We start from the raw sequence: 23706 nt of genomic DNA, 5'->3' as shown, positions 1-23706 counted from the left end.
TTTTTAAAGTAATGATGTCTCCACGTTTGGGGAATGCAGAAGTTGTTTAATTGTGGCATCAAAGTATAAACTAAAGAAAATGGCACTTAATTTTAGCTTAAGTTGCTTTATACATTTAATTTTGTAAGCAGAAAAGTATAGGACTCTAGAGTCCATGACTACAACCTGGACAATTAAGTGGCCAAACTGGATACCATGGAAAATAAGGGTTGAGTCTTTTTTTTTTTTTTTTTTGAGACAAGGTCTCATTCTATCACCCAGGCAGGAGTGCAGTGGTGCAGTTTCGGCTCACTGCAACCTCTGCCTCCCGGGTTCAAGTGATTCTTGTGCCACAGCCTCCCAAGTAGCTCAGACTACAGGCACGCGCCACCATGCCTGGCTAATTTTTGTACTTTTTAGTAGAGACAGGGTTTCGCCATGTTGGCCAAGCTGGTCTTGAACTCCTGACTTCAGCTGATCCACCTGCTGCAGCTTGTACTACTAAAAGTTCAAAAATTAGCCAGGCATGGTGGTGGGCACCTGTAATCCCAGCCACTTGGGAGGCTGAGGCAGGAAAATCGCTTGAACCCAGGAGGCGGAGGTTGCAGTGCATCGAGATCGTGCCACTGCACTCCAACCTGGGTGACAAGAGCGAGACTCCGTCTCAAAAAAAAAAAAAAAAAAAAAAACCCAAAAAACATAAAACAGCTATTTTATCTATCAGATTGCATCCTTTAAAAAAAAAAAAATACCTGAATTATTGTTTTTCTTAAATTTGGAGTTAGACTTTTCTAATGGTTTTTGACATACAGAAAAAAACTAGAGATTTTTAAACTTTATTTCATCATCTACTTTTAATCTTCTTATCTGCCATTCAATTCTGACATGGATTCTTACTCTGAACTGAAATTTTTTATTAGATGTAGGAGTCCCAAGGATCTGGTTTTATGCTGTAGTAATTTCTGAAACTTTTTCTTGTGGTATCTTACTCTCCAAATACCATTATCTATCTTTCTACCTTACTCCCTTTAATATACAGACTCTACCAGGATCAATCAAGATCTGTTGATCTTGTCCCCTTTTCATTCTCCCTTATCCCCCGATGTATTCACTTCCCTACTTAGCTCTGCTTTGTCATTGTCAGATCATCGTTATCACTCCCTTACCGTGTACTCTCAGGTCCTCTGCTGGTCGGTCTCTCTTTTTTTTTTTTTTTTTTTTTGACAGAGTCTTGCTCTGTTGCCCAAGCTGGAGTGTAGTGGTGCGATCTCAGCTCCTGAGTTCAAGCAATTCTCCTGCCTCAACCTCCTGAATAGCTGGGATTACAGTCGCCCACCACCTCGCCTGGCTAATTTTTTCGTATTTTTGTAGAGACGGGGTTTCACCATCTTGGCCAGGCTGGTCTCGAGCTCCTGACCTCATGATCCACCTGCCTCAGCCTCCCAAAGTCCTGGAATTACAGGCGTGAGCCACTACTCCTGGCCACTGGTCTCTCTCTTAATTGTACTTGTTTGACTACCAGTATCCTGATTATCCCTAAATCTTCACCTACTCTTTATGTGTTTACCTGCACTCATGGGGCCAAACTTACGTGGAGAAAAATCTGCCAGCTAATTTTACTCCAGGCTAGAGTGTGGTGGCACAAACACTGCTCACTGCAGCCTCAAAATCCTGGGCTCAGGTGATCTTCCCACCTCAGCCCCTGGAGTAGCTAGGACCACAGAAACATGCCACCATGCCTGGCTAATTTTTTTTTTTTTTTTTTGAGAGACAGGGTCTTGCCATGTTGCCCAGGCTGGTCTCGAACCCCCAGGGTCAAACAATCTGCCCATCTCAGCCTCCCAAAGTGCTGGGATTATGTGTGAGCCACTGTGCCCAGCCTGTATTTCTTTATCCCATTCATTCTCCCACTCTTAGATAGTTGCATAGTTTTTTCTTACTCTTCAAAACTATACTATAACACTTTCTGCCCTGTTTCACTCTCTGTTGCTGAACTTAAGTCCCTATTTCTCTGAAAAAAACGAAGCGCTGAGAAGATAAATAAGAGAATTTTCATAAGCTCTGTCTCTGAAACATCTTTTCATCTACCAGCATCTGTGAATGCTATAGATGAATCTTCTCTTCTGTTACTAGAGATAAATTATATCTGTTCTCCTAGCTAAGGCCAGCCTCCTTCACTTCTGTATTTCAATTGATGTTGTCTCCCTTAAGGATAATGCTACAGCAGTTCTCCTTTTCTCTATTACATCATCGATTTCCCCATCTCTGTTATAACCACCCCATTGGCATTTATGCTATTATTTATTCTGTCCTTAAAAAAGAGCCCTTCGTAGATCCAGAGGTGGTGGCTCATGCCTGTAATCCCAGCACTTTGGGAGGCCGAGGCAGCACTTTGGGAGGCCGAGGCACAAGAATTGCTTGAGCCCAGGAGGCAGAGACTGCAGTGAGCTGAGATGTCGCCACTGCACTCCAGCCTGGGCAACAGAAGAACAGAGCGCGACTCTGTCTTCAAAAAAATAAAATAAAATAAAAATAACGCTGCTTTAAATCCTGTTTCTACTTTTAGCTACTGCCCCATTTCCTTCTGGCTTTTTAAGCATAACTTCCTAACAAATTGTCTTAATTTACTATCGAACATTTTTCTTCTTCTTTCTTTCTTCTTTTTTTTGAGACGGAGTCTTGCTCTGTCACCCAGGCTGGAGTGCAGTGGCACAATCTCAGCTCACTGCAAGCTCCGCCTCCTGGGTTCATGTCATTCTCCTGCTTCAGGCTCCCGAGTAGCTGGGACTACAGGCCCCCGCCACCATGCCCGGCTAATTTTTTTTATATTTTTAGTAGAGACGGGGTTTCACCGTGTTAGCCAGAATGGTCTCAATCTCCTGACCTCGTGATCTGGCCCGCCTCGGCTTCCCAAGTGCTGGCATTACGGGCGCGAGCCACGGCGCCTGGCCTATTCTTCTTTCAAGACATTCTAATATGACCTTTGCCCCGGCAGTATACCATATCACTAAATCTAATGATGACTTTCAGTTTTCTGGCTACCTCATTGATTACTCCTTCTCAGTTCTACTTTGCTGTCTAATGAGTACATGTTTCAGTACCCAACGACTCTGTCACTGGGTCTTCTCTTTTTACACTTAACTAGGCTTATTTCCTTCATCTTTGGCTTTAAATACCATGTATGGTCTGAATCCCAAAAGTTTTCTCTCCGGCCCTATTCCCTCCTCCAAACTCCAGACCCATATCCAATTGCCTAATTACCATCTCTACTTATAGAGCTAATATCTCAAATTTAACATGTCCATAACTAAGCTCTTGATATTCCTGATATGTGGACTTTGCTTTTATGAGGGTTTTTTTAAGTCCTCACTATGTGTTTGGCACCTAGCTAAATGCTTTATATATTTTGCTACATTTAATCAGCACAGTAGCTCTGAGGTAGCTCCATATTATTGATGAGGAAAGTCAGGCTCACATTAGGTTGTATGCTTCAAGGTTACAAAGCTAAAGTGGTTAAGCTGGGATTCAAACCTGAGTTTGGTGTACTACCAGTAATATTAAAGACATAGGATAAGGAATATTATTCTTGTTGGTATTTACCTTAGGGTTTATATGCCAAATGCTGTGTTAGGCATTGGGGTTCAAAGATGAATGCAGAAGCCTCTGGACTGGCATACTTGGTTTTACTGTTGGCCTCTACATTTTATCTTGAAAATAGCCAGAATAATCTCTCTAAAACTTGTCATACCATGCCACTCCTCTGCACAAAATTATCTAATAGCTTTCCATCTTCCTCAAAATAAATTCAGAATTCTTTATTCTATGTGCCATGGCCCCTGGCTACTTTTGTAACGTTTTCTGACCTTATCTTGTTATCTTAGTGCCCACTGCTCCCCAGCCACCTTGTCTTTGCTGTTGTTTGAAGAAGCCAAGCCAAGCATGTTCCTGTCTTCGAGCTTTGTGCTTGCTTTTCCCTCTGACCAGAATTCCCTTCCACAAGATAATTGGAATGACTTACTCCCTTACCTCGTGTCTGCTCTAAATATTCTCTTGTCTGTTCAATATTACCATATCAGAGAGGCCTTCCTCGCTGTCTCATCTAAAATATTACCCTATCCCCCACTCTGCCCTAAGTATCTGCTGTCATTATTATATACTAACCCATTTAAAATGACCCCATCACTGTCTTTCTACCTATTTGTATTTTCTTTGTAGTACACATTACTGTTTCTACTAGGCATTATATTTGATTATTCAGTATTTCCTCCCACTAGATTGTAAATTCCGTAAGGACAGGAACATAGGTTGTTTACTGGTATATCCCTATATTCTAGAAGAATGCTTAGCCATGTAGGCACTCATTACTTACTGAATGAATTAATGAAAAGTATAGCCTCATCCCTTGATCTTTTGTTACTAGGATTTCTTTTTTTTTTTTTTTTGAGGCGGAGTTTCGCTCTGTCTCCCAGGCTGGAGTGCAGTGGCCGGATCTCAGCTCACTGCAAGCTCCGCCTCCCGGGTTTACGCCATTCTCCTGCCTCAGCCTCCCGAGTAGCTGGGACTACAGGCGCCCGCCACCTCGCCCGGCTAGTTTTTTTTTGTATTTTTTAGTAGAGACGGGGTTTCACCATGTTAGCCAGGATGGTCTCGATCTCCTGACCTCGTGATCCGCCCGTCTCGGCCTCCCAAAGTGCTGGGATTACAGTCTTGAGCCACCGCGCCCGGCCAAGATTTCTAGCTTTATTACCTGAGTTATGACCAGAATGTCAAAGCTGGAACATTCCACTCATGCTTTGTAAGTTTTTAAACTTTGCTTGGAGGTCTTTTTGAATTTTAAAATTATGATTTTATATTTCTCTCAGCTTTATTTTATTTTGAAATATACTTATGCTATCTGTATATTTATAAAAATGTGAACCAAGATGAAACCAAATATAGTGTTGTGATTCAGATTTCTGTATGGGTTGATTGCATCCTGGATCAGTGCTTGGGTCAGTAGTTATTTCAAATGGCTAAGACCCCCCGCTGTGGCCCAGCTCATATCTCCCCACTGTGAGAATCTTTTATCAGATTTTTTTGTTGAAAAATTTTTTTTGAACACAGTCTCCGTCGCCCAGACTGGAGTGCAGTGGTGTGATCTCGGCTCACTGCAGCCTCCACCTCCCGAGTTCATGCAATTCTCCTGCCTCAACCACCTGAGTAGCTGGGATTACAGACATGTGCCACTACACCTAGCTAATTTTTGTATTTTTAGTAGAGACAGGGTTTTGCCACATTGCCCAGGCTGGTCTCCAACTCCTGACCTCAAGCGATCTGCCCGCCTCAGCCTCCTGAAGTGCTGGGATTATAGGCATAAGCCACCACGCCCGGCCCCTTGTTGAGATTTAAGATGTACTTATATCTAAGGTACTTCCCAGTGGCCAAAATACTGACTCCAGAAATTCCTGATTCTGTCCTGGCTCCTAGTAGTCTTTGCATTTCTGTCAACTAACTTATTTTTTCAAGTGCTCACAGACTTTATTCTGGGATGGATATTGGGTTAGCAACATTCCATTTGGAAGCACTGTGACCTGGACTTTGAGATTTAGTAGTAGCGTGAATCTGAGAGGATTGTCTAGGCAGGGAAAATATAGAAAGAGACAGAATGCTAGTCATCTTTGTTTTAGGGAATGACCCTAGACAGGAGCACAGATACGGGATGCTGAGATGAAACAGCCAGTTGGTGGCTATGAAGTGGATAACATGTAGTTTCCTCAAATGGGGATTGAAGCTATGACCTAGGGCCTCATTAACAAATGTTCTAATTTGTTAGACTTTCTGGTGATAAAGAAATCAAAGGATAAAATGCTTTGCATTGCCTGTCTTTTCAGACTTTCCACTTGAACCTTAAATATAACTGCAGAAAACATTTATTGCTCACTTGTCTATTCCAAGCACTGTGCTGTGTGCCTTAAATGTGTTAGTATCTAATCCTTATAAAAATCTATTAATTTAGGCCAGGCATGGTGGTTCATGCCTGTAATCCCAGCACTTTGGGATGCTGAGGAGGGAGGATTGCGTGATGCCAAGAGTTCAAGACCAGCCTGGGCAACATGGTGAAACCCCATCTCTACCAAAAAAAAAAAAAAAAAAAAAGCAGAAATTAGCTGGGTGTGGTGGCATGTGCCTGTAGTCCTAGCTACTTGGGAGGCTGACGTGGGAGGATTGCTTGAGCTCTGGAGGTGCAGGTTGCAGTGAGCTGAAATTGCACCACTGCACTCCAGCCTGGATGATAGAATAAGACCTTATCTCAAAAACAAACAAACAAAAAAACTATGAATTTTATAGAAATTAACTGAGGCTCTGAAAGATGATATTACTGGCCCATAGTAGTAAGATGTCCAGTAAGTGGTGGGCCCAGGGTTTAAATCCAAGGTGATCTGCCCCTGCTTTGCTTTTATACATATTAATCTGACACTCACACATCTCATATACATGATCCAACTCACTGGCACTGCCAACCTTCTGGTTCTTCCTGGATTCTGGTTTTAAAGTAGACTTGTTGCACAGGCAAGTTTTTATTTCTTTTGTTTACTCAGAGGGAAAACTTCAGAAAAGATGGGAGGGAACTTTGAAGTTCTGAGGCTTGTGCGTGGCTCATTACTGGATTGAATTTACTGAGAAGCATAGGTAGAGTATGTTTTTCACAAGACATCAAGAGAAGTGAGAGCAACAATCAAAATATGTAGGCTTGAATCTTGACATTGTCATTTACTAGCCATACAGCCTTGGCCAGGTAGATTTATTTTCGTTATCTGTAAAGTAGGCAAAACAGTAGTAGCCGTCTCGCAAAATGTCTGGATAGTTTAAATGTGATAATACCTAAAACACTTAACACAGTTCCTGGCATATTTTCTACACTGTACAAATATAGACTCTAGTAGAAGAATTCTTTAAGCCTGGGGTGCAGAACTAGGGAGGAGCAGTTGAAGTTGAGATTGAGCAGAGGTGAAACCTGAATTTGCACAGAGAAACAATGTAGTATACACAGAGATAGTTAGCCTCCTATGACTTCATTTACATTTTTAAAAGCAGTCATATGGGTTGGGCACAGTGCCTCACACCTATAATCCCAGCACTTTGGGAGGCCGAGGCAGGCGGATTATGAGGTCAGGAGTTCAAGACCAGCCTGGCTAACATGGTGAAACCCCGTCTCTACTAAAGATACAAAAAATTAGTCAGGTGTGGTGGCGTGCACCTGTAATCCCATCTACTCGGGAGGCTGAGGCAAGAGAATCACTTGAACCCGGGAGGCAGAGGTTGCAGTGAGCCAAGATCACGCCATTTGCACTCCAGCTGGGGTGACAGGGCGAGACTCCGTCTTAAAAAAGAAAAAAAAAAAAAAGCGATCATAAGGGACCAACTATAAACCTGTATGCTAATTTATTTATTTGTAGTATCAGGTAGTGTAAGGAGATAGATTCCTTACCTCTAATAGCAGCTGCAGTATTTTATGTTTGGGAAAGTTAATCAGACTGAGAAAATACTACATTTTGGGTTTGATTCCTCATCCTATAATAATAACTTTACTCTCTTAGCCTTTGTTTAATTAAAACCCGTTTTGTTTCTAATGTCGTATTAGGCATTGGCAAATACAGCAAATTGTGTATGGCCCAGTTTGTTTGCCAAAAATAGTTACAGGAAGATAAGTACTAAGCTCTATGATACTGCCCTAAATTCGGTAGAAGTGTAAAGATAGAGAATTCTGTGTTTATAGAAAAATTGATCCTTGAGTTGGAGCTTTAAGTAATGGTGGGTTTTGGATGGGTGGAAAGAATGGTTTGGAGATGACTGAGTGGTAGTAAAGGCACAGGTACTAATGAGTACTTTGCAGGGATCCACTACAGAATAAATACCCTGCCTAGAGCAGAGAGTGGTTATTGAAGTCTTGTGAGAAATAAGACCTGTTGGGGTTGGAAAAGAAGGGCTTGGAAACTCCATTGCATTAGTGGTTACATTTGATGCAGTAAAAATTAAGAAGGCTTTGAAATTAGGAAGTGACATGACTGAAGTGTTTTAGGAAGACTAGACAGAAATAGTATATATTATGTTCAAGACGAGATTGTAGCCAGCAAGAGGAGAAAGGACAGGACTTGCTGACAGGGCAGAAACAGAGGAGGATGTACAGAGATACTTTCAAGAGGCTCATAAGGCTTCTAGCTTGGGAGACTGGAAGAATAGTGGTGTTCTGCTGCTAATTAGAAGAAAGAATGGGTGGAGGGACAAGGGAGAGTCTGGGAAGATGATCAGCTTTGTTTTATACATGATCTTTTCTGGTTTATTAATAACAATGTATGGAAACGGGAGTTTTCGTGATTGTGTTGAGTTTGCAGGGAACTGTGTCATTGGAAATATAATTTGATACGGTTCACAACAAGGGGTTGGCACCCACCCAACTACCTGTTTTTATAAATAAGGTTTTACTGGCACGAAGTCACACTTACTCATTTCTTGTCTGTGGCTGCTTTTGTGCTACAGTGGCGGAGGTGAGTAGTTGTAACAGACTCTCTGGCCAGAAAAGCTGAAAATATTTTCTGTCTCCCCTTGTACAAAAAATGTTTGCTAACCTCTGCTCTACAAGAATTAAATTTTTCAGTCTATTTCAGTGGTTTAATATCAGTTGGTCTCTCACGCCTGTAATCCCAGCACTCTAGGAGGTCGAGACGGGCGGATCACAAGGTCAGGAGATCGAGACCATCCTGGCTAACACGGTGAAACCCCGTCTCTACTAAAAAATACAAAAAACTAGCCGGGCGAGGTGGCGGCCGCCTGTAGTCCCAGCTACTCGGGAGGCTGAGGCAGGAGAATGGCGTAAACCCAGGAGGCGGAGCTTGCAGTGAGCTGAGATCCGGCCACTGCACTCCAGCCTGGGTGACAGAGCAAGACTCCGTCTCAAAAAAAAAAAAAGGAAAAAGAAAAAAAATATATCAGTTGGTCTAACCCTCCGTGTTCTATAAGTGATGAAACTGAAGCCAAGCTGATAATATTTCCAAGGCCCTTCCTGCATTAAGCTTATTAGAGAGGCCAAGCCCAGCTGGAATGCAGGTCACCTGGCTCCTTGGTCAGCCTTCTTTCCACTCCACCACCTATTTCCATGTGTTAGACACTGATAAACCATAGTCTGATTGGGAACATCTTGGTGATATATCATTCTGTTCATATTTATACATATAGGTGTGATTTAAAACATTTTTATCATGATCTGGATTAATTTGTTAAATATACCAATGCAAAAACATTTAGTACACATGAAGTTATCTGAAAATTATTTTAAAGGAACTCTAGTATCATCGTAACTAGTCAGTCTCTCTCTCTCTTTTTTTTTTTTTCTTTTTTTTTGAGATGAAGTTTCACTCTTGTTGCCCAAGCTGGAGTGCAATGGTGCAATACCAGCTCACTGCAGCCTCCACCTCCCGGGTTCAAGCGATTCTCCTGCCTCAGCCTCCTGAGTAGCTGGGATTACGGGCACGCACCACCACGCCTGGCTAATTTTTTGTATTTTTAGTAGAAATGGGGTTTCACCGTTTCTACTGGTGACCAACTGGTTTCGAACTCCTGACCTCATGTTGTCTGCCTGCCTTGGCCTCCCAAAGTGCTGGGATTACAAGGCATGAGCCACCACGCCCAGCCACTATTCAGTCTCTTATTCTAGTGATACTTTTCTTTTGCAAGTGTCAACAGAATTAAAAATAATCTTTAGTCTGCTTTGGAAAATTACTAGTAACTCACTAGATGTTGATTAATTGGAGTTTAAATTCAGCATATGTTCTAAGGTAGCAGAGTTACGTATTTGCCATCTACTTCACCTGAGTTCAGGAGAAGAGTTAACTTGAGCAACAGCTGGGAATAAAAGTATATTGTATGTTGGCACCTGTGGGTATCCCAATAGTAGGTATATGTAATAGGAAACCACTGCTGGGGAAGATTTAGCCAGACACATACAATTAAGATTAATTGACTGGGTCATCTGAAAGCCAAAATTCAGAACCCAATGGGCAAAGAGTGAGTCCTTTCAGAGATCTGGTAGGTCTGGAAGGCAGAAGAATTCCATGGAATCCTGGAGTTTTAGGTTGTGATACTTTATTTATGTTGAATTGAATGAGGTGACATTGCTATTAACTTTACATATGAAAGGATTTTAATGAATGTTATAGACTTGGCAGTGGCCTGGTGTCCCAAGTGGATGTTTCCTATATTTTTTCATTACTGAAAGGAGAAATCTTTGCAAAGATTTGGTTTTCCATATAGAAAAGATAACATTTTAAACACGAAGCACTTCTATTTTAAAGAGCTCAAGAAATCTGTCGGCAGAGTTCTTGTCACAGTTAAGGCAGGGGTCTGTTTCATTCTTAATCCCTGAATAAACTACATCTTCGGTGTCTGACATGGTTGATAGACACAATAGCAGATGGTTGTTTCTTTTCCTGATGGGGAAAGGAAAAGATAAACAGGATCCAATTTGCTCACCAGCCTAACACTGTTGGGAATTGACACAGTCACTAGGTATAAATGATAGAGCAGGTAACATTTAAACAGGACCCAGTGGGAATTCAGTTTGGGAGTAGAAGAAAAAGTAAACAGGAGTATAGAAATTCCAGATGTAGTTTAAGTAAGAATCAAGATTAAGGTGAATTCTGAACAAGGAATAATTACAAAAGGTTTAATTAAATTTGAAATTTAAAATATGCCACCTCCACCACCTTCTTTTATGCTAATTGACTGCCTGTTAGACCACTGGTGTTTAATTGCCTGATTATTTTGAAAGTCTTAATACTTTTACTTTATCCTTGTGATCATGCAAGGAATGAGATACACACTCATTACACTAATGACAGAAAGGCTGTGTAAAGAAATTGAGGATTTGCTTGTTTAGATATTTTAGATTTGCTTGTTTAGATATTTTATCTCCTAAAGCACAGTTCTTTTTCATAGGTTTGAAGAGACATCTTCCCAGAACTTTGTATGCGTGTGGATCTCACTTCTGGTCTTACTTTCATGGGTTATGTGTGGGTATTTTGGTTGGTGTATGATTGCACTGGAGGGGTCATTATGAAGAGTCTATCGGACATATCATTGTCAAGAATTCGGCAGGACATTTCAGCCTTCTTTCAGATACACACTGTGATAGGGTTTAAATGGAAGCGTTGGTGACCATTTATTTCTTTAAGAAATATGCAAGGTCGATGAGGCATCATAGTACTGGTGTGTAGCATTACTGCAGTTTAAAAGGAGTCTCATGTTTTTAAAACTGGTCAGTATTCTTTTTTCCCCAGATAATGTCTTTGAACCTAACAGATGATGTTCCCAAAGATATCTAGGGTTACTTGAAATGTAAGTTTGCTAACTGTAACTTCCACCTTTCTTCTACTCAAGGATGCAAGTGAATAAAGTATTATATGAATAAGCTTAAATCTATTTTGATTCCTTTTTGAAAAAATAAAACATTTATCAACTTTGATTTTTAAAATCTGTTGCTAGGAACAAATTGTTTTCAGTATACCTCAGGACTAATTGGGGAAATACTGCATTGAAAACCACTATTCTAGAGAAAGTTAAATGATAAAATATTAATGGCACTGGCCGGAATACTAGTTTACATTGATAGCCTAAGCAGGAAAATAACTTAGGAACATAAGTATGCTGCCTCTACCCACCGTGTGTTACGCCAGTTAGCTGCCTCTTATGTTTGTTATTACTGTTGTTTAATTGCCTGATTATTTTGAAACCTTTCTAACTGTATCTAATCTTGCCTTTTCCTGATTTATTTTCTACAGTGGCCAAGGTGATCCTTTTTCTTTTTTAAGTAAAATTAGACATTTTATTTTGAGGTAATTTTAGATTCGCATGTAATTATAAGAAATAATGCAGAAATGCCTTCCATTTATTCAGTATACATTCATTGGAGGTGTCTGCTAGGCAATGGGGATACAAGAATGAACAAGACAAAAGGGAGAGAAACAACAGACAGTGTTCACACAATGTGAGACTTAGAGGAGAGGTCTGAGCTGGAAATTAAGAGTTCTAAGTTATCACCATTTGAAACCAGAGAGTAAATAAGATTAACTTTTTTAGAATTCTGAAAAATTAAAGGCTTTACAGCAATCTGAGGAAGTTTTACTCAAGAAAAAGAGATAAATCTCATAAGAATATGACCTTTGACCTCAGTTGGTAATATGCCTGTCAGGTGACTCAAATTTTTTGCCACACTGTGCAGGCTTGTAAAATGACCACAAAGGTGCTCTGATTATTGATTTGGGGGTTTTACAAATAAATTTTAGCAAGTAGGCTAATACACAAATACCGAGTCTGCAAATAGCGAGGACCAACTGTATATTCAAAGAACTAAAGGAGGCACCTCACCTGGCCTAAAGAATTAAAGGAGGCCAGGTGAGGTGCCTCACGCCTGTAATCCCAGCACTTTGGGAGGCCAAGGTAGGAGAAACTCTTGAGACCAGCCTGAGCAACATCTACGTGTGCAACATGTAGAGACCCTATCTCTACAAAAAAATTTTTTCAAATTAGCTGGATGTGGTAGTGTGCACCTGTAGTCCCAGCTACTCATGAGACTGAGGTGGGAGGATCACTTGAGCCTGGGAGGTCAAGGCTGCAGTGAGGTGTGATCACTCCATTCTGCACTCCCACCTGGGCAAGAGTGAGCCCCGTCTCAAAATAAAATTGAGAAATTCCATTTCTCAAAATGAAATTCTGAAGTCAAAAAGTGCAGCAACTCAAGTTAATTCACTAGAGAAGGTCAGCATCAAATTTGAATTAGCAGAAGAAAGAATCAGCAAACTTGTCCAGTCTGAGAAATTATAGAGCCCAAAATGCATGAAATAGCGGCAAAGAGGCAAATAAATGGACAATTCAAATATGAGAGTTGGAGAATTTAATACCCACTCTGAATAATGGGTAGAACAACTAGGCAACAAAGAAATGGAACACTTTTTTTTTTTTTTTGAGACGGAGTCTCGCTCAGTTGCCCAGGCTGGGGTGCAGTGGCCGGATCTCAGCTCACTGCAAGCTCCGCCTCCCGGGTTCACGCCGTTCTCCTACCTCAGCCTCCCATGTAGCTGGGACTACAGGCGCCCGGCTAAGTTTTGTATTTTTAGTAGAGACGGGGTTTCACCGTGTTAGTCAGGATGGTCTCGATCTCCTGACCTCGTGATCCGCCCATCTCGGCCTCCCAAAGTGCTGGGATTACAGGCGTGAGCCACCGCGCCCGGCCGAAATGGAACACTTAAACAACACTATAAACCAAGTGGACTGAGCAGACATCTATAGACTACCCAACAGCAGCTAAATATACATTCTTCTCAAATGCACATGGTCTATTCTCTAGGATAGACCATGTGTTAGCCCATAAAACAAATCTAAATAAATTTTAAAGGATTGAAATATATAAAGTATATTCTCTAACTACAGTAAAATAAAATTAGAAATGAATAGCAGGCCGGGCGCGGTGGCTCAAGCCTGTAATCCCAGCACTTTGGGAGGCCGAGACGGGCGGATCACGAGGTCAGGAGATCGAGACCATCCTGGGTAACACAGTGAAACCCCGTCTCTACTAAAAATACAAAAACTTAGCCGGGCGAGGTGGCAGGCGCCTGTAGTCCCAGCTACTCGGGAGGCTGAGGCAGGAGAATGGCGTGAACCCGGGAGGCGGAGCTTGCAGTGAGCTGAGATCCGGCCACTGCACTCCAGCCTGGGTGACAGAACGAGACTCCGTCTCAAAAAAAAAAAAAAAAAAAAGAAACGAATAGCAGAAGGAAATTTGGGAAATTCGCAAATAAGTGAAATTTAACTCTACCTTCCCAAATAAGCAATTAATTAAAGAAAAGAAAAAACCAAAACCAAAAACAAGATAAATTAGAAAATGACTTTTTGTTGTATTTTGTTTTGTGGTTTTTGAGACAGGGTCTCACTGTCCCCCAGACTGGAGTGCAGTGGCACAATCATAGGTCACTGCAGCCTTGAACTCCTGGGCTCACGTGGTCCTCCCAGTTTAGCCTCCCAAAGTATTGGGACTACAGGCATGAGCCACCACGCCCAGCCCAGAAAATACTTTGAGATGAATGATGAAACACAACATACCAATATTTATGGAGGGAAATTTATATTTGTAAAATGTTGATTTTAAAAAAGAAATGTCTTAAGCCAGTAACCTAACCATTCACCTTAAGAAACTAGAAAAAGAAGAGCAAATTAAACTGAAAGCAAGCAGAAGGAAGGAAATAATAAAGATTAGAGTATAAATAAATGAAATAGAGAATATAAAATCAATAAAGAAAAGTAATAAAGTTAGTTCTTTGAAAAGATTGACAAAATTGATATACTTTCAGTTAGACTGAACAAAAACAAAAAGAATACTCAAATCAGGAATAAAAAAGGAGACACTACCATCAACCTTACAGAAATAAAAAGGATTATAAAGGAATACTCTGAACAACTGTTTGCCAACAAATGACATTACCGGATGAAATGGACAAATTTCTAGAAAGATAAAACCCACTGAGGCCGGGTGCAGAGACTCAAAGCCTATAATCCTAGCACTTTGGGAGGCCAAGGCGGATGGATCACCTGAGGCCAGGAGTTTGAGACCAGCCTAGCTAATGTGGTAAAACCCCGTCTCTACTAAAAATACAAAAAACAAATCAGCCGGGCACGGTGGCGCGGACCTGTAGTCCCAGCTACTCGAGAGGCCGAGGCAGGAGAATCACTTGAACCTGGGAGGCAGAGGTTGCAGTGAGCCGAGATTGTGCCGTTGCACTCCAGCCTGGGCAACAAAATCGAAACTCTGTCTCAAGAAAAAAAAAAAAAAAACACACACACACACACAGAAGCTGACTGACAGATAAATAGAAAATCCGAGTATACCTATGACTAGTAAAGAGGGTAATTTGAGGCCGGGCGCGGTGGCTCAAGCCTGTAATCCCAGCACTTTGGGAGGCCGAGACGGGCGGATCACGAGGTCAGGAGATCGAGACCATCCTGGCTAACACGGTGAAACCCCGTCTCTACTAAAAAATACAAAAAACTAGCCGGGCGCGGTGGCGGGCGCCTGTAGTCCCAACTACTCGGGAGGCTGAGGCAGGAGAATGGCGTGAACCCGGGAGGCGGAGCTTGCAGTGAGCTGAGATCCGGCCACTGCACTCCAGCCTGGGCGGCAGAGCGAGACTCCGTCTCAAAAAAAAAAAAAAAAAAAAAAACAAGAGGGTAATTTGAAAATTTCCCACATCCACAGGGTCTCACTGAACAGAACATTTACAGAAGAATTAATACCCGTCCTTCACAAAGTATTCCAAAAAACAGAAAAAGAGGGAACACTTCCCGACTTATGCTATGAAGCCAGTATTACTTTGATATTAAAACCAAACAAAGACATTGTAAGAAAGAAAACCACAGACCAGGCCAGGCACAGTGGCTCATGCCTGTAGTCCCAGTACTTTGGAAGGCGGAGGCAGGCAGATCACTTGAGGTCAGGAGTTTGAGTCCAGCCTGGACAACATGATGAAATCCTGTCTCTACTAAAAATACAAAAATTAGCCAGGTGTGGTGACACACACCTGTAATCCCAGCTACTCAGGAGGCTGAGACAGGAGAATTGCATGAACCTAGGAGGCAGAGGTTGCAGTGAGCTGAGATCGTGCCAGTGCACTCCAACCTGGATGACAGAGTGAGACTCTCTCCAAAAAGAGACAAAATGCCAGAATGTCCACTCATGCCACTTTGTTCTTACTGATCTCTTTGCCTCTATATTCTCCTCACCCACTCCTGTTTTTCTGGACTGTTGAATACATCTGTACAAACTCTTATTTAAGGCTGGGGTCTAGTGACGCATGCCTGTAATCCTAGCTCTTTGGGAGGCTTAGGTTGGGGGAACATTTGAGGCCAGGAGTTCAAGACCAGCCTCGGCAACGATATGAAACTCCATCTCTACAAAAAAATAATAAACTGGGCATGATGGTGTGCAACTGTAGTCCCAGCTACCTTGGAGGCTGAGGCAGGAGAGAGGATCACTGGTACCTAGGAGTTCGAGGCTGCAGTGAGCTGCGATCGCACCACTACACTCTAGCCTGGGCCACAGACTCCACTACACTCTAGCCCTGTCTCTTATAGTAAAAAAACAAACGGGCCGGGTGCAGTGGCTCACGCCTGTAATCCTAGCACTTTGGAAAGTCGAGGCGGGCAGATTGCCTGAGGTCAGGAGTTCAAGACCAGTCTGGGCAACACGGTGAAACCCTGTCTATACTAAAATACAAAAAATTAGCTGGGCATGGCAGCGTATGCGTGTAGTCTAAGCTACTCAAAAGGCTGAAGCAGGAGAATTGCATGATCTCGGGAGGCGGAGGTTGCACCGAGATTGCACCACTGCACTCCAGCCTGGGCAACAGAGCAAGACTCCATCTCAAAAATAGAAAGAAAGAAAGAGAAAAATACCCAACTCCTACTTAAGTCACAACATAGCATAAGGTAAAAGAAGTAACATATAACCAGCATAGTATCCCCTTTCTTTAAAATGTGTACATATTTGCAGTAGTCACATATTAAACCCATGCTGTGTAACATGTATGTAGACATAATACTGGAAAAAAATTCACATTGTTAATACTGGTTATCATTGAGTTGTAAGATTGAAGATGATTTTTATTCTGTGCTCTGGGTTTTCTATTGTAAATATTTTTGTAATTAGCAGAAATCTAGTAAACAGTAATTAATCAAACTACGATTTCCAGTGATTTCTTTTGGATATATATACAAGTGAAAACAACAACAAAAATTGGTTTTCCCCATAAAAACCCGTGAGTAAGTTTCGGGTCCTTTAGTATTCTGTTACCATTGGCCTGCATGATAATTTTGTGGAAATCAGCCAAAAGTACCCTCACCCTCTAACACCACCTTCATATGGTTGCCTTTCAAAGGTCTTCCGTCTTCTGAGGGCAAAAGCCTCATTAGGGCTTGACAAGTGGACTGAATTTCAGCTCCCAGTAACTCCCTTGGCTGGTTAGTTTTGTGCCATGCAAAACTGTACAACTCTGTGACATGGCCTTATTCAGTCTGTCTATCCCCCAGTGTGTGATTTAGCTCTATCCTAAGTCTCTCAACTTGTTTAGCCTTCTGCGTGACATCACTCATTGCCGTTACATCAGATAACCTTTTCCCTCCTCACATGCCACAGTTACTCTCACATTAATTAGTTTGCTCATTCTGGCTTTTTATTTTTGGGCTACACTCTCCCCTGTCCATCTAGACCCTGCTATCTCCCCAATAATTATTTTCCTTGGAATCTTTGTGGCTTACTTCAGTCAATGTTATTCTTCCTGTCTTCAGTCTTCTGTCCCATTTATTCTTCATGTTATTTATCTTATAGTTATCTTTCATTCTGACAAGTAGTTATTCATGTTCATTCATGGGCCTGGCACTATTGTAGGCACTGAAGATAAGTGGGGAAAGAAACAGACTTCTGCCCTTAAGGAACTTATATTTTAGTGGTAAAATAGATAGTAAGCATACTTGATTATTTGAAACACATGTTTGGTTTGTTTTACCAGCTATAGAATTGTTAGCCCCAGGACTAGAAATTATATTTAAGAACAAAAAATTGTTCTAGTATCTAAGTATAAGATGTTACCTAGATACTCATTGAAACTCTCAGAAGCTTGTGGATGACCTTCATTTTAATTTACCTTAGCTGTGAAGTATTTTCTTGCATATATTTGTTTTTTAGTGTGGTCTTAGCTATTTATTGCAAAAGATTGAGGACAAGTAGTATAATGATATTTTGTTAGTGAGGTGTTATCTCATTTTAATTTACATGAATTTTTTCAGTTATTTATTTACTTTTATTTATCGTATCTTTTTTCCTCTATATTCAAGAAGGTACAGGTATTTGGGGCATAATACTGAGATTCTCTTCAAGTCAAAGGATGTTAACTGAGTGCTTGTTGTGTGAATATCCTAAAACAGGTGCCAAGGGGGATAAAAGTATAAAATAAGATCTAGTACCTGCTTTCAAGGAATTTAGAGTCTATAAGGAGGAACAGATAACAGATATGGAAAAAAAACTCTGGCTTCAGTTTTTCTCATTTGTAAAAATGATCAGATGTCTCATTTAGTTAAATGAAAGTGGAAAATAAGTCTAGAGTGATATTTATTTCTGTTATTACCTCAGATAAGTGGGCACAAGACAAATGAGCTCTTGAATTGGAAGCTTATACAAAGCCCCCACTGTATACTAGTTCCACCTTCACAATAGAAACCTTGATGGAAGCAAAACAGTCAAGTTAATAGATAATGAAAATGTGTGTGTGAGATACCAAGCTTCGGAGTTATGAAGCTCTTGATCAGAAATTTCATTATCAAGCATACTGGTGTATTTTAAAATGCCAGGTAAACAGCAATATTAAGAGCTAATTAAAAGAATGTTAAAAAAAAAAAAGAATGTTAATATTTGCTGAAAATGCATAATTGGAGAAAGTTAAAGTTAAGTTTAATCTGAGACATTGGTAGAGAAAGTTAAGCTTTGCTTGTTTAGGCCAGTGCAGGAGCATGTTTACCAACAATCCCTGTGGTAACTTAGAAGGCACAGAGATAATGATAATAGAAAAACAGAAGTACTGGCCAGGCGCGGTGGCTCACGCCTATTATCCCAGCACTTTGGGAGGCCGAGGCGGGTGGATCATGAGGTCAGGAGATCGAGACCATCCTGGCTAACATGTTGAAACTCTGTCTCTACTAAAAATATTAAACAATTAGCCGGGCATGGTGTCGTAATCCCAGCTACTCAGGAGGCTGAGACAGGAGAATCACTTGAACCTGGGAGGCAGAGGTTGCAGTGAGCCGAGATCACGCCACTGCAGTCCAGCCTGGGCAACAGAGCAAGACTCCATCTCAAAAAAGAAGAAGAAGAAAAAAAAAGAAAGTAAAACAGAAGTGCTTCTACTCCTAGCAACTCTCAAGACTTGATGCTCCCACAGTATTGCTGGGTTACCCACAACAATACTGAAATATTTTATTTCTGTTTCTTCAATGCCATGCTCACTCTTATTTAGGCCACTGCATGTGTTTTTCTTCTTGTTCTGGAGTATCTTTTGCAGTTCACTCTCCCTTTCCCATGGCTTATTCCTACTCATTCCCACTCATCTTAGGTGCCACTTTACCCGGAAAGTCTTTTTTGGTTCCCAAATTTGGGTTAGAGTCTTCTTACCAAAGGTATTTTTAAAATACTGTATACTCTCTCATTGTAGCTATTTAATTCTTAGTAACTGCTTCCTTACTAATAACCCTGACTAGACTGTGATATCCATTAGGGCAAAAATTAGATTGGCTTGCATCTCCAGTACTTCGCACAGTGCAGGTATTTAGCAAATGGCACTGCTTTGCTAGGCACATACATTTTGATATGGCTATTTTTCTTCTTACAGGGTTTTGTTTACAGGGGATTTGGGATATTATTTATAGAGCTGTGCTCTTGTCCTCGAGTTTATAGTCTAGCTGGAGAGCCAAAGTGAAAGTACATAAAAAAGTAAAATAATAGGGCCAGGGCGTTGGCTCACACCTGTAATCCCAACACTTTGAAAGGCTGAGGTAGGAGGGATCACTTGAGGCCAGGAGTTTGAGACCAGCCTGGGCAGCATAGTGAGAGCTCATCTCTAAAAAAAAAAAAAAAAGCTGGGTGGGGTGGTACACACTTGTGGTCACAGCTACTTGAGAAACTGAGGCAAGAGGATATCTTGAGCCCAGGAGAGTGGAGACTTCAATGAGCCATGATTACCCTAACTGCACTGCAGCCTAAGCAACAGAGTAAGACACTGTCTTAAAAAAAACACACACACACACACACAAAATAATAAAAGGTAAAGGCCAGTATGAGTAGGTTAAATGTTGGCCCAAGGCAGAATAAATATCCCAATTTAAACATTTTCAATTTAAAAATGAACTTTTGACTCATTTTTTATTTGTGAAATAGAAATATTGCCTGCCTTGCCAGTCTTACAGATTTGTCATGTTGACGTATGACAAAAAACGAGATAATACAGTAAAATTTATTTGAAAAAATAAAAAAAGTTCTAGAAATAAGTGCTACAAAGGAGAAATTTGAGTGTTTGCCAGCGATCCAAATAACATGACCTCAGAAGTTAGGAAACGATTCTGTAAGAAAATAACATTTGAGCTGAGCTTTAAAAAAAGCCTTTCTGCACCTACCTGAAGATATGACTAAAATTAGAGCCTTAGAACCACCCCCTTGTAACTACATAGCACTCTGGAGGAGTTGAGCTGTTTACCTCATTTGCTCTGATGCAAAAAAAAAAGAATGAGAAAGGGTCTTTTAAAGTCTAGTTCACTTGTTTTATACTCTTTTTCAGTGTAGGAAAGGAGCCCCAGAAAAATTTGACTGATTTGTCTAGAGGGTTTTTGTTTGTTTTTTTTATGATTTAAGTCGTGTAAATGAAAAGATGTATTTCTAAAAAGGGTTTTGATGGTCTGAAAAACCCATTAATACACTAGAAATTTTCCTTCTATGAAAAAATGATGTTAATGTAGCGTTTGTATTTAAAACAGTTCCTGAACTGGCCTCCTTTAGCCCCACTGACAGTGAGGATAAGCCATATGTTTTACTATCTGTAACCAGAGTGACCCAGCTGTGGTCATAGATACTAGGGGAAGACAGGAACAGGAAAGAAAAAAAAGATAATAATACTTCAGGTAAAAATAATCTGAGATTATTATATATAATTTGAATCATCTATATGGTAGCAGTGTTCATAAGTAATTTTTTTAAAATGCAAAAATGTTTCTTTCTATATTGAGACTGTAGTAGAACTTCCTTATAGTGTCTGTTCCCTTCTTTAATGTTTTCTTATGTGAAATATTCATGCCAGAAGACTCATTCATTAGCAGGAGAAAATTATGTCCCTAATTTTTGCCTCATCAAGAAGTTTCACATTATATAACAAAGTTTACTGAAAAGTCACCATTTTCTTTTTGACTTAGTCATCTCATTTTTGATAGATTGCAAAGGTCGACTGCAAGGAAGTACTAGACATCATTTGTAATCTGGAATCTGAGGGGCAGGATAACACAGCATTTGTTCTTTGTACGACTTACCTTACCCAGCAGCTCCAAACTGCAAGTGTATATTGTTCTTGGTAAGTATATTTAGTTTTACACTCTTTATTTGTTAGCACATAGTATATAGCATTTAGGGTTTATGTAAAATGTTAATTTGTTTCTAATTTAAAACCTAGCATGAACTGTGAATAGCTTCTTGCTTCCACACAAAATCATTTAATTAAAAATATCATTGGTTTAATCTAGTCAAGAAAGGGTAAAATATTCCTCTTGATTATCCCATAAAGGGTTGTCTGTTAACTCCAATATATGTCTTCTATCTTGAAGATAAAATTTTGTCAATATGAAACAAACCTGTGTTAGATTGTTTTTCTTTTCATTTTTTTAGTATCTTCTGGGTAGTCCTTCCCATTCTCATTTGGGAACCCACAGATGAAAAGGATCAAATTATCTAGGTTTCTAGGTCAAACTAGCACTAAAAAAGAAATTCATTTGAATAGTAATCTCTTTTGCAACTTTGGAACTATATAGTTGAATTGCATTATTTTGGTTTTAATTCAATTTATATCTTGTTTGCCTACAGAATACTTAGTTGCTAAAAAGGAAACAGTAAGTGTATCCATGGTTCTTTCATTCTAACTGTATTGAATCTATTTAGGCCAAAGGGACAAACCTGATACACAGGAAACCTCTAAAATGTAAGACTCTCTGTCAGTAAGTATCAGATTAGTGGTATGGATAATGCTATAGGAGATCAGAGAGAGGTGCTCACTGTATACCAGAGTATTAAAGGTGTCAGGGAGGAAGTAATATTTGAGATTTAATTCTAAGAATGGGTTGGATTTGCATTATCTTGATTAGAGGAACTCTATTTCAGAACCTAAGGATGGCTTAAAATTGGAAATGAGCATTTTGTTTATAGGAAAACCTAGTAAAGCCTTTTGTGTACTTCAGCCCTCATTGATCTCCCTCTGGATCGTCTGTCTATTTTAATAGTTTTATGGTTAATACTGTTGTATGTTACTATATTTCTTTTTGTTTATTATTTTATGTAGAAATTTGTGTGCTGTAATCTCACCCAGTCCTCATAAATAATCATTGCACAGGTGAGGCAGTTGGGGGATCATAGGGACCAGAGAAAACTTGTAATTGTCCATGGTCTCAAAGCTAAAGTGGTAGAGCTGAGATTCAAGCCCAGGTCTTAAACTTCTAATCTAGTGCTTTTCTTCTGTATACGTGTTTTCTTGGCATAGGCCAAAATTCAAATTGTAGTTTTTTGCCACCAAATCCACTATGCCAGAGTTATACCTCCTGTGAGAAAGGAGATAGTGAGATGGGGACTTAAATATAATTTCTTTATGATGAAAAAAGTACCTACCATTATAGCTAGGTTTTCAGTACAAATAATAAATTAAATCGTATATGGAATGTGTTACAGATTGTGTTTAAAATTTTTCTCCCCTTCTTTAGTTGCCCACCATTCACTCTTCCAGAGCTGTTAGTGGCTCTAGGATTAATGCTGTTCTTCTATAGCAGGAAGGGATTAATAGAGATTTCCCTTTGTGGCCTCCTCAGGAGCTATAATGAGTAAAGGAAAGAAAATCTTAGTCATTTCACACTTTGTTAAAATTAAGCTTCTTTCAAGCAATTCAAGGAGAAATCACAGCTTGTTTTTGTTTTTGTTTTTGTTTTTGAGACCGAGTCTTGCTCTGTCACCCAGGCTGGAGTGCAGTGGTGTGATCTCAGCTCACTGCAACCTCCGCCTCCCGAGTAGCTGGGATTACAGGTGCAGGCCGCCATGCCCAGCTAATTTTTGTATTTTTGGTAGAGACTGGGTTTCACCATGTTGGTCAGGCTGGTCTCGAACTCCTGACCTCATGATATCTACCCGCCTCAGCCTACCAAAGTGCTAGGGTTATAGGCATGAGCCACCGCGCCTAGCCACATCTTTTTTTTTTTTTAACCCTTCCATTGTTTTTGAAAGCTTTTTTTTTTGGTAGTGGGATGCTGGAGTTAGAATATTAGAATAACATAAAACGTTGAATTTTGGCCAGGCATGGCTCACACCTGTAATCTCAGCACTTTGGGAGGCCGAGGTCGGTGGGTCACCTGAGGTCAGGAGTTCAAGACCAGCCTGACCAACATGGTGAAACCCCATCTCTACTAAAAATACAAAAATTAGCCATGCATGGGTGGCAGGCGTCTGTAATTCCAGCTACTCAGGAGACTGAGGCACCAGAATCGCTTGAACCTGGGAGGTGGAGGTTGCAGTAAGCTGAGGTCATGCCAGCTCAGGAGACAAGAGCAACTCCGTCTCAAAAAAACCACAAAAAACTTTGAATTTTACTAAGGAAAATTAATCACAGGAATTCTGTTCAAATGAGATAGATTATTTTGTTATGCTTGAGGTAGTGGGACATAAGGAGTATTTGTTTAAAAAAAAACTTTTAAGTGGCATTTTGGATAAGAGAGATATCAGTATTTTTTAAATGTGGCAATAAAGTTGAAATACAAAGTAATAAAAGTAGTCATGCTTATTTTTAAACACATATGCTAGAATTTATTTCTTGGGAGTATCATTCTTGAGTGTAGTTACCATGAAGATAATATTTGAAATGT

At 40.3% G+C, this 23706-nt stretch overlaps 1 protein-coding gene across 4 annotated transcripts in view; it reads left to right on the top strand.

Moving 5' to 3' along the window:
- Nucleotides 1–23706, top strand: part of LOC105494801 (RLF zinc finger) — an 80599-nt gene that overhangs the window by 41042 nt on the left and 15851 nt on the right. For 3 of the 4 annotated variants that reach the window (XM_011763638.3, XM_024796919.2, XM_024796918.2), the window contains one exon: nt 21028–21164. In XM_011763638.3, coding sequence (XP_011761940.3) covers nt 21028–21164 — 137 coding nt within the window. Of the gene's footprint in view, nt 1–21027; nt 21165–21747; nt 21786–23706 lie in introns of those variants that run through there. The other variant, XM_024796920.2, reaches the window with a different exon arrangement.

This window comes from Macaca nemestrina, chromosome 1 (assembly GCF_043159975.1).
Source record: "Macaca nemestrina isolate mMacNem1 chromosome 1, mMacNem.hap1, whole genome shotgun sequence".
Classification (NCBI taxonomy): Eukaryota; Metazoa; Chordata; class Mammalia; order Primates; family Cercopithecidae; genus Macaca; species Macaca nemestrina.
This window is presented reverse-complemented; position numbering and strand designations above follow the sequence as displayed.